The 12272-nt window shown below is 40.2% G+C and overlaps 1 protein-coding gene across 10 annotated transcripts in view; it reads left to right on the top strand.

The window, feature by feature from the left end:
* LOC107187283 (heterogeneous nuclear ribonucleoprotein R) overlaps nt 1-12272 on the top strand; it is a 36072-nt gene that overhangs the window by 6865 nt on the left and 16935 nt on the right. For 7 of the 10 annotated variants that reach the window (XM_015575330.1, XM_015575328.1, XM_015575327.1 and 4 more), the window contains exons 6-9: nt 5774-5979; nt 6087-6236; nt 6553-6698; nt 6851-6966. In XM_015575330.1, the coding sequence (XP_015430816.1) occupies nt 5774-5979; nt 6087-6236; nt 6553-6698; nt 6851-6966 (618 nt within the window). Of the gene's footprint in view, nt 1-785; nt 922-5773; nt 5980-6086; nt 6237-6552; nt 6699-6850; nt 6967-9293; nt 9443-12272 lie in introns of all 10 variants that reach the window. The other 3 variants (XM_015575332.1, XM_015575333.1, XM_015575329.1) reach the window with 2 other exon arrangements.

Here is a 12272-nt window from a genome sequence, read left to right as displayed (position 1 = left end):
TGCATATGTATATATGTAATGTATGGAAAACAAAAACGCGCGGTTGTCGTTGTTTCGCGTGTGGTTACGATCGGATCGTGTCCGCTGGCGTGGCGGCAAGAGACAACGAAAGAACACGCGGACGATTCATGACCAGGCCTCGAGCATGGGGGTATGGGAGATTTGCGTGGACCGCTGGGGCGTTTGGCTCGCTAACAAACGGACAGGCACTCCCATCCACCTATCCAAAAATGATATATCCACACTTTCACGCGAATCGTCCATATTTACTATTCAATGATCCGCAACAAAAAAAAAAATGATTCCTGTATCCGTCCCCCGTTTATCCTGCGACAACCCCTGCCCGTTCAGTGTCCTCTCTCACACATACACACACACGATCTCCTTAAGTTGCTCATCAATCAAAAACAAGAAAAAAAAGAGAACCGTAATACGCAGTTTTTTTTAGTTCTTTCTTTTCCTCCTGGTGTTTGCCTCCGCGATTCACTTTCCACGATATATAAATTGTGCATATATTATATATCACGATCCTCGGTGAACTCGCTTCCCCCGACCACCACCCCCCCACCGAAAAACCGTTAATCACGATACGATGTTCAAATTTTGTTCCCTGAAAAGAAATAAAACGAAAAGAGTATCAAGTCGCTTCACGAAACCAAAAATTAAATAAAAATAAGACAAAAACAAAAAAATATAAAACAATCCCACGTTCAGACAGCCAATAAGCAGGTGAAATTGTAAAAGGCAAGCTTAATTGGCACTCTCCTTCCACATTATTCTTACAGCTGAATGATTATGAGATTCGGCAAGGGAAAAAGATTGGTGTTACCGTATCTTATAACAATCACCGCTTGTTTGTGGGAAATATTCCAAAGAATCGAGACCGAGATGACTTGTTCGAAGAATTTACAAAACACGCACGTAAGTTGACAATTGTCCTTAAATCAGCAAAGCAGTAAATCCAAAATACGAAAAACCAAAAAAAAAAAAAAAAAAAAAAAAAAAAAAAAAAAAAAAACCAAAAAAAAAAAAAAAAACAAAAAACAAAATAAGAAACAAAACAGGAAGTTCTGTGGGGAAAGATGGCGGGGATGAAAACGAAGAAAAAAATGACACGAAAAAAAAAGAACAACTTATTGTCTCTTGAAAAACGATCGACTGCTCTTCTTTCTTTTTGCCCCATTTTCCGCGAGATCAGAGCTGTCTTAGGTGGGTTGATTTTAGCCCCCCTCGCATATACATATACATATATATCCGTTTACGAAATCAGGCGAATATTTTCCGTTCGATCAGTTTCGTTTCGTTTCGATTCGATGAGTACTATCCGCGGTCGGACGAAGACGAAAACATATCAAAAAACGCGCAATCTTCTTTCGTAACAACGGGGGTTTCGCGCACGCGTGGCTTTTCCCTTGGTGAAATACGGTTTTTGAAAATTTTTCCACCAAAATTATTTACATTCTTGTTCCGTTGTTTCGAATTTTTTTTGTTAATTATTTTCTTTTTCTTTAATTTTTTTTTTTTTTTTTTTTTTTTTTTTTTTTTTTTTTTGTACGAAACACGTATCACACGAGAATCGAGGAAAAAGTCGCAACGATGCCGATACCAGACAACAGTGTCCCAAAATCGAATAAAATCGATCGTATTCTGATGTTTCACTTCGAAACGTAGCTTGTGTTTGCATTCGGCTGAGGCGATTCCGCGAATTAGGCAAATATAGAAATTTAATCAAAATTATAGAAAAAAAAAAACAAAAAAGGGAAGAGTATTTGTTTCATTTTATTTCAATGTTGATCTATAGTCGAATCCCGGATTTTGGGACGCGTGTTAAAAAAAACTGCAAATCCGGTCGTGAAGGCTGATAAACCGAAAAATTGCGAGAGCATCTATGATAGAGATAACAGGTTAAACGCGAAGCTTTTCCTATTAAATCGAACCAGAAATTTAGCATACGTGTACATGTAACCTCGTGTAAATCGCTTTAAGGCATCGATCGGCGGTCGAATTATGCTTGCGAAAAAAGAAGTCTCTTAATCCTCTTTTTTTTTTTCTTTTTTATATGTATATTTATTGCGAACGTTATCACGTTTTCACATTTTCAGATAAACGCACACACACTTGTTGGTCGACGAGTGGGTCGGTGTATTCGAACGGATCGAAAAGAATTGCGTTTCTCGACTTGTCCGCATTTTTTTTTTTTTGTTCTTTTACCTTTGTGTGATGATACAATATATAATCGTGTGAGAGCGTGTTTATCGGTGCGTGTGTGACGGCGCGTACGTTTACGTGTGTGTTTGTATCTCGCATTCTCGCATGCCACAATCAAAGTCTGGACACAGAGAGGAGAGGAGAGGAGATACAGGAACGATTAAAGAAATTTCAAATAGAACCACGTTTTTTGCTCGGAATTCACGAGGCAGAACACGCTGTTACGGTCGAATTTCGATGATTTGATCGATGAAAGCTCGTAGATACGAAGGCAACGACGACAAGACATCCGATTTGTGAGGGGAGACGTGATTCCACTAGATTCGACTCGACTTCACTCGAATTCCCTTTGGACTTTCAACTTCCATTTGGACTCTCGAATTCCCTTGGACTCGACTACACTCGATTTGATTTCCCTTGACTTGAATTCCTTTGATTCGACTTCCCTTTACTCGAATTGCTTTTACTCAAATTCCTTGGACTTGAATTCCCTTTGGGCTCCATTTCCCCTTGGACTCAATTTCTCTTGACTCGACGTGACTCGACGTGACTCGACGTGAGATCCAACGAGACAATTGCGTCGGATGGCCTGTCGTCCGTGCGTTAACTCACACGTATACGTATACTCGGCTTTTAAACTGAGAGGAAGGAGAGGAGAACTTATACTTTTATAATAGTAAACAGGGGTGGAATGGGCGAAAGGACTGATTAACGCCTTTAAAGTCGAACAACCATTCGCGCGTGTTCAACTTACTATATTATACTTATAAGAGGGGTGGGGCTTCTCTCGTTCGGGGGAAAAAAAAACGAGAATCTGCTTGTGAATCTCGCACACGCCCCTTGCTCTGGTGATCGAGAGAGAGAGAGAGGGGGGGGGGGAAGAGTTGGAACGGTAATTTTTAGACGGTTTTCTGGGCGGCGCTATCGCGTTTGATCTCGCGTGACTTCCCCGATTCTGCTGTAATGCATGCGAAATTCTAATAGCATGGCAACTGTTTTTTACATTCACAGAGATATTCTTCTTATTCTATTCCTATTATATCGTAACACCGATATATCTCCGATACTTGGATTCTTTGACGAACAAAGAAAAGAAAAAAGAAAAGTACAAAAAACACCGATTTCGAACGCTTTCGACAGTATTCGAATTGAAACGAACCCCCACACGTTCCTCGACACGATTGAGGTTGTGTGTTGGAGCGTCTGTTTTTTTTTTCATTCGTGCCATCAACTCGACAAATCTTTCTCTTCTCCGTATTTTGTTAATTATCTTCAACACATTTTCACACACATATACATATACATATATATACACACACACGCACACACACACGCACACACACACTCCGAACACACCGTTACTGGTGTGGTAGAACGTTCCACGCGAGGCACACACAGTTCAGTCGTTCTGATGTTTCTATATTCCATTTTTTCTCCCCTATTCTTCTTTTGTTTTCTCTCTTTAGTTTATACTCGACAGAAAGCTATCCGAACATATATATATATATATATATATGCCAGTACGAATACATTCCCCGATCACGATAATACCATATTGTAAACCGGAATTTACAAAGAATCACACCTTTTGCGCGGGAGTATGACAGTTCTGCGTGTATATGCGTGTGTCTCTCGATGGGCTTGAGCGTGTGTGTCAGAGATATGCGATATTAGTTCCAATATAAAAGTATTGAGAAATTATTTTATTTAAATTGAGATCTAAAGTATCGAAATTAAAACAAATAATTTACTTTTCAAATGATACTTAGTATTAGAAAATGTACATAAAAAAAAAACTTTTAAATTCCAATCTTCTGAAGACAAACAGGTTAGAAATAATCATTGTTGAACGTGTTGGACTGATTTGTCGCAATTATTCGTTGTATTTATTCTTTCTCCAAGCAGCTTTCTTTTTTGACAAAAATCATCGATACCTGTAATTATCGATTTATTAAAATATCGTTTAAAAAATACCGATATATCAATCGGTAAATAGCGATATATCGATGGGCAAATAGCGGTATATCGATGGGCAAATATCGATATACAAAGTTACTCGATAAATATTGTCCATCACCAGTGTGAAAACAGTGTGCATGCCTCCCGTCGTGTGCGTGTGTGTGTATGATAACGGGGCGATATGCGGTTGTGTATGTGTTGGGTTTCGCTTGACTCTCTCAATAACCGTACATATATATATATATAATTTGAGCACTTTTTTTTTGTCACGCAACGAAACCCCGAGTAGCGGTGAACGCGCGTGTATGTAAACAATCTTTTCCAAAATTCCAATCGAACACCATCTCTCGTTTTTTTTTACGTGCGTGCGCGCGAAACTTTCGGGAAGAAGAGAAGCAAAAAAACACCGAATCAAAAATCATGTTTGCCCGGGAGTGTAGCCAGTTTTTCACAACTTTGGAAGCACAGTTTTTGAAACGGTAATCGACGGAGTTGGGAGGGGGGGGGAGGTTTTCAGATAATTTTCGTTCGTGTTCTGTGTGTCGCGTAGTTTTGATCTCTGGGTACCGTATTTTGTGTATGGGGGTTTAGAAAGGGAATGCTTTTTGTTTTCTTCAGGTAAAGGCGATCCCATTCTATCTTTAACGCAGAAACGCACAATGAATGGGATTTCGTGTTCTTTGCTATTGTATGATATATATCGTTTATTGTGTTCCTTGTCGAGTTGGCGTTTCTTTTTTTTCCCACTTGTTTTCAACCGGCGGGACGAGTGTCACTCGATTAATAGTGTTTCGCTGTTTCTCTGTTTTTTTCACGCGGTGTAGTCGGCAAATATTGTCGAATTCGGATGATTTGAAAATTTTTATCGGCGGTTCATTTTTCTTATATATATATTCTATCTCTCTGCCTCTGTCTCTCTGTTTGTCTTTGTTTCTCTATCTCTTTGCTCTCTCTCTGTCACTTTTTAAATCCTTTTCTTTATTCCTGATATTGTTTTTTTGCAATTTCTGTCTTCCGGTTTTTTTTATTCTGTAATTTCTTCTCTTCTGCTCTTATGATTTCCACTTTTTCGTTCTGTTTCTCTCTCTCTCTCTCTCTCTCTCTCTCTCTCTTCCACTTTCTCCTTTATTCTTTAGTTTCAATTCTTCAAGTGTCTCTCGGTAACGCCGACCAAATATATATATGTATGATTGCGTATACAGTTCAATCCATTTTTACAGACTTCTTTACCACGGATCGAAGGGAAGCGAGAATTCGATAACCAAACACGGCCGTGTAATTAAATCTATATCGAATTTGCGCGCGAGAGGATTTGTTGTTTTCCATTCGCATCCGTTTGAGATAATCACGCAGAGCGCGCGGGCGATTGCTTCCATTTATTCTGTACATTTTTTTTTGTCGGCGATGTTTGTTTTTATTTTCTTTCTTTTATTATTGTTTTTTCTATTTTTACATTTTTATTTTATTTTTTTACTATTTTTTTTTTCAATTTGGTTCCTTTAACCGTAGAATGTAAATACTCGTTAAAAAAAAATTAAAACGCGCTGGGACGCTCCTGGATGAAAATCGATTGATCCTGTTTTTTGTATAATTTTTCGTCGTACAGCTGGCCTGACCGAAGTGATTATCTACAGTTCACCGGACGATAAGAAGAAAAATAGGGGTTTTTGCTTCTTAGAATACGAATCTCACAAAGCAGCTTCCTTAGCGAAACGAAGGCTGAGCACCGGTCGGCTCAAGGTGTGGAGCTGCGACATTATAGTCGATTGGGCTGACCCGCAGGAGGAGCCCGACGAGCAAACGATGTCGAAGGTTAGAACAAAGAACATGCTTTTCTCCCCCTCCAAGGAAATAAATCGACTAAAGACGTTATTGCGTTAGATGTATACGATTTTCACTTATCGAGCTCTGTATTTCAGGTGCGCGTATTGTACGTAAAGAACCTAACGCAAGATTGCTCGGAGGAAAAACTGAAGGAGTGTTTCGAACAGTACGGCAACATCGAGAGAGTGAAAAAGATCAAGGACTACGCCTTCGTGCATTTCGAGGAACGAGACAACGCCGTTAAAGTAAGAAATATGTGGAGTATAAGGGATATGTGACAGGATATGCGGTGGTATATACTGCCTAGCCGAGCTAATAGTGATTTTGATACAGTTATATATGCATCTACCGCATATACTTCCCTCTTTCTCGAGCCGCTTCCCACCCGACAGTTCGTTCTCCACTTAGTATGTAGCTCAATGGTATTAAGACGCATATTTTTTCATCGTACAGCCCTCAACGAAGCTCTAGCCCCTAATCTGTACCCTAATTGTTGTTTAATTTAACTTCCGACCGATTTTACTGTATGTTCCATCGTGTATACATTGTTGATCGTTCCAGGCGATGAACGAGTTGAACGGCAAGGAGATCGGTGGCTCCCATATAGAGGTATCCCTCGCGAAACCGCCGTCCGACAAGAAGAAGAAAGAAGAGATGCTACGTGCCAGGGAACGAAGAATGATGCAAATGATGCAAGTTCGGAGCGGGTGAGTTGTGTTTACCGATTACCATTCGAATTGAAATACATTCCATGGTGACCGGAAACCCGGTCGAAGTAGCGAAGCATCGCATCCCTGGTAATCGACACGTCTGCGAAAAGTATATTACGTTTGTTACACGAGGTAATTGTTTGATTCAGTGGCTCTCCGTCGCATCCGAGCATGATGGGAGGACCGATGCAAGTACGCGGACCTGGCCAAGGTCCTCGCGGAACTGGCGCAGGTATGCGAGGACAAATGGGACGTGGCGATTACGGTAAGTACTACCGATTAAGCTGTTCGTTGTTCGTCGTCGCGATTTCTTCACATTTTCCCGTAACCGAGAGTACAAAAGCATTTTGTTTTCGCACTTGGTCGCCCAGTTTAACAAAAACGCTTCCGTACAGAGCGCAACACACAGTGTTTATAATCTTTCTTATCGAACGGAGCGATGTTATTTTCTCATTTGTCTTGTCGTTGCCCCATTTCAATGCTCATTTCGCGTACGACACGGTTTTCTTTTTATTTCGTTCACTCTAGGCTTAGACCCTCACGTTTGGTATTTTGTTACTTTTACGGGTAAAATTTTATCGTGGTCTATATACGTATATAGCAAAGTTGCCAGGCATAGCTACTCTAAACTATGAAGTTGACGGAATTTTTTGGAGATCTAGGGATCTTGTCTCACTAGAGCACAGCGGGTTTTCTAGTTTATGCGCAAATGTATACATGTGTACAAATTTATATATTTATGTTATGATATATATTTGTATCCAGTTGTTATGTATATATTTATTTAACTATGCCGCCGCGGATCTACAAACTTTCACCAATTTCATCGTTTAGAGTAGCTATAATAGTTGGTAACTCTGACCACTAGTGCCACGACCCGCCGTTTTGCCGTTTTGCAAGGTCGTGTTACAAAAATAAAAATCAAAGTTTATTATTTGAGTCTTTTGCCTTTGTTGATCGATGTTTGGTTTGAGCCTAGCGTTTATTTATGCCGTGTTCGTACCTTTTCCATAAGTAAATAATCAAATCAAAATTACCGTCGCGGATGCTGGAATCTAACGGCTTAGTTTTGCACAAGTTTCGCGTACCCGTGAATATGAAATGTGCCCAGTTTATTTTCTCATAAATTTTCGTCGACCTCCGTACGATTGAAAATAATTAATTAACTTCTTGCTGTGATGTCACTTTTTCGCGTAAATGTACGTCTCCACGTATGTACACCGTATGTGGCTTAACGATGTAACGAGAGCATCTTGCCTTACCACTACCACTTCCTGTTACACCTGTTCTCTCTTTCTTTTACTCGTGTGTACACACATACGATACGATGTGTGTGTACATACGCATATGTATTAAGTATACACACGCGCGTACACGGGCGTGTTTGCGCGTGGACCCTGTATACGAAGGTTGTTTTTTTTTTTCGCTGGATTCACGTTTCCCTCGTGCACTCGCGCTAAATGGAAAACGGGCTGAAACGCTAGTCCCGGACGGAGAGAGCCGTCGTTTGTGTACGAATACACGTGTGCACACGTATGCGCAACTGTGCATACGTGTGCGCATGCGTATATTTATATAACTATACATATGGTTGTTAGTGTGATATCGTTACTACTATCATTAATGATACAAATCATTTGCATGCGTATATCGTTTGTTATTTTTTTCTGTATTTACGTATTTATGGTGCCGAAGCGAGACACATCCTTCTTTTTTTTTACGATTACTTTCATTTCCGACATTTTAAATCCCGTATTGTTTCTTTTTTTTTCCCGCTACCCCCGCCCTGTTGTTCTTGTTTTCCTCCCTGTGTTTTGGTTTTATTTTACGTTTGTTTGGTCGATCGGATTTTTCACGTAAGCGTGTGCGTGTTTCGTTGATTTTTTTGTATGCATCATAAACTGAAAAATTTGTTTACAGCTCTCGTGGAAATAGGTAAGGTATCGCGAGATGTCGTGTCGATGAGAGTGGAGAACGTAGTAGAGTATTACCAACCGTAGATAATTGTGTATTTTTTTCCCCCCCTTTTTTCAATTCTCTACTGAACGTATGAAAGTATCGTCGTGTGCGTTCTTTCGGATCATCGAAAAATTATATCGAATTATTTAATGTACGATGTTACATATATATGCATGTATATATACGAAGAACAAATTGTACCGCACGTAGAATTTTCAATGATCCGTGGAATGCATAGAGACTCTGTCAGGATACGTGATGGTGGTAGGGTAATTGTTGCGGAGTTGTTTTTTTTTTGAATTCTTAATTGTTTCGATGTAAATGGAAAAAAGATATTTTTTCCAGGATGATTTCGCTCTGAATCCGTTTTCAATTGGTTTTATTTACAAGATGTAATGTTTGTTGAAACGCGGTTTCTCGGATCTGTACGAATTTTTCCTTTTCTTTTCTTTTTTTTTCTCTTATTGGAGTTCAAAGAACCATCTTTTCCCGGCATGCTTTTTCTCATTACGAGAGACACGAGTAAATTAGTAATTTTTTTTTCTTTTTTTTTCCTCTTTGAATAAGTTGCCAATTGGATTTTTATAATATCGTGGCTAAATTTGGGTCTATTTGTAATGTGTGTTTTTATAGATTATGATTACGACTATTACGGTTATGGGGATTATCGAGGTGGCTACAGTGATCCATATTACGATGACTATTATCGATACGAAGATTACTATTTCGATTACGCGCCGCCTCCGCCACCTGCCAGAGGGAGAGGCAGGCAGCCTCAACCGGTGGGTCGCCTTTTTTAATCGTTCTAAAAAGTCGTTCCTTTCAATTTTTTTATTATTTTTTTTTTCAATCGTTATTACTATTTAATATGATTCGTGTATGTATGTGTGTGTGTCTGTATATGTATATATACAGTACCGTATTACATATGTATATATCGATATACATATATACGCACACATCAGCGGCAGTTTGACTGTGGCACAGTGTTTCCTGCTGGCTCGCTGATCCAATAAGAGTGCTTAAATTTTCTTGCTAACTCAACCAATGTAAGTACACGTTGGGTGTGTTCTATCATCACCGTATGTATATAGAATTCGAAAATGTGTACATGTGTTGTTGTTCGTGCGCCGCGTACATTGGCATCGCATCTGACTACCTGAAACCGATACACGGAATGTTTGTTGTGCGTGTGTGTACGTTTTTTTTTCTTCTCTTTCCGGTCCAGTCGAATGCACAAAACACCACACGCACCATTCACATTTGTTTTTCTCAATTCTCTCTGCGTGGTTATACTCGTGTGAACATAGCAGCGAGACTGCAAAATACGTCTGACTGTTTTACCGATCGGTAACGAAAGGTGATGCGTGTGCAGGTGTACCGACCGAGGACCGACATCACTCATTGGAATGGGAGAAATTACGAGAGACAAGGTTAGAACGATAGTGACAGAGATAGCGAGAATGAGAGAAAAGAGTGACCGATGTGACAGACAGAGACGTAAAATAAAGCTGAAAAGAAAAACAAACATTCGAAAATTTTACGGAACGCACGAACGAACGAACGACTGAAAGAAACGAAAGGAAGTGAATGAGAGATCGCGGCGGCCGATGGGAATGAGTAAGAATATTTTGACAGAGAAAAGTGGAAGGAACCGCAAGGATATATGGCGTGTATTGCGTTGTTGTTGTTGTTGTTGCTGTTGTTGAAAACCCCCATCTCTATCTTGATCCTCAATTTTACATTGTTAATCTACTACTAATTCCAACGCTTGAACTAACGTAGTCCTGTTATAATCCGAACACATTGCCACTCTCAAATTGCTTGCCAATCATATCTGAGCCATGGTAGACCCATTCTAAATTTATTTCTAAACGAAAACACAGCCGGGAAAAGCTACTAGAAAGAGGAAAGTAAGAGAGAAGTCGAAGAAAAAGAAAGAAAGTGATAAATAAAGACGGTGATATTCTCGGGGGAGAGCGAGCGAGAGAGAGAGAGAGAGAGAGAGAGAGAGAGAGAGATTGAGAGAGAGTCAGACAGAGAGACTGATTCCTCTCGACTTTTTATCGTTGTTGTGTTCTCGCTGTGAGGAATGGAAAAACAACGAGACCAGGTTGAGAACCGTCAGCCTCGTAGGTTCCCTTAACATATTATCCGCTTTGAAACCACGTGTTTAACGTTCGATAAAATTTCAGGCGTAACCTCACCGAAAGTAACAGGTTGAAAAGCTCCGAATTGTGTTGTTTGTGCGTGCTACTAGCGCGCGCGCACCCGTACGAGCTCTGGGTACATGCATATATAAATGTATGTATGTTTGTGTGTGTGTGATGTATATATAGCGACGCAAGTACACGTTACCACCGCGTCGGGACGTAATAGCGATCGACGGGTCGATGGGCGCGTTCACAAATCTATATATGCACGTACCGTAGAGGCACACACGTGGTACGTGTGCGTTCGCGCGCGCGCACACACACACGTGATTGTTTTTTCTCTTCGTAGAGAGCGGCGTGCGTCTCGTGGCTCGGATATGATACGCATAGATAGATAATATATATATACATATATATATTTGTATGTCAAGTTGCAGAGGTTTCTAAATACGTACCCGGTAAGACCAACCAATTGGGCACCGTGCGAACATCGTTACGACAGTGCCATCTATTCGTGTAATTTTGTACCTGACACGACAGACAGACTGGTTCGACCAATCGAATAGATCGACCAATCGATACACAGAGACGAATCGATAGGTAGATAAATGGATAGTATGTTGATACAGAGAGTGAGATAGAGGTAAAACGTTAGGTTAGATCAGTCGAACACACGTATATCGCGTTTTTCTCGACGTATTTTTTTTTCTGCTATAACGTGTGTACACGATTATGTGTTTACCTTAGTCGTCGTCGTCGTTGTTATTGTGTGTAATCGCTTGCATCGTGGTAGTTGTATTTTCTAGCGTTCGTGTTCGCAGAAGTACTAACTTCTTCGAATCGAGTTGTTATATTCGTTCTTTTTCTTTTCTCTTTTTTTTTTTGGGTTATTTCAAACCGATCGTTCATTCGACTTTCGTGTTTTTTTTCTCGGTTCTGTTTTCTTTTTATCGTTGAATTGTTGTTCGCCTGCTCGAAGTATTCTTCATACGTTAGTGTTAGGCGAGTAATCGACGCATCGATGCGTATTCGTGTTCTGGTTTAGCTTTGATTTTCTTCTCGAATACATTCTTTTCCCCCAGGAATTCCCTAGGAAAGTGAAACCACGGTCTTTCCATACGTGTTTTTCGCAGATGACGATCACGTTTGGGTTGTTTGTCGTATTTTCTGATTGATTTCCAAGTATTGGGACGATACGAGTTTCCCTTAAACCGAATATACAGACGATATATCGTCGTCGAAACGCAGAACAGTGTGCCGTACACAATTAGTGGTACACGTTCTCTGGGTGGTTTGATCGCTTTTCGTTTCTTGCTGCGTGATAGGCTGCACAGGACACAAAAAAAAAATGGGAGAGTTCACCTTGCGTTATACCACGGTGTGTTCGATCTTTGGGTTCTGTCCGTGGAACCGTGAATTCACTGTTTTCGACTTTTGTGTTGACGACCGACGGGGTTAG

This window comes from Dufourea novaeangliae, unplaced genomic scaffold, assembly GCF_001272555.1.
Source record: "Dufourea novaeangliae isolate 0120121106 unplaced genomic scaffold, ASM127255v1 scaffold99, whole genome shotgun sequence".
In the NCBI taxonomy this organism is placed as follows: domain Eukaryota; kingdom Metazoa; phylum Arthropoda; class Insecta; order Hymenoptera; family Halictidae; genus Dufourea; species Dufourea novaeangliae.
The sequence above is the reverse complement of the archived record's forward strand: the minus strand, read 5'-3'. Positions and strand labels throughout refer to the sequence as shown.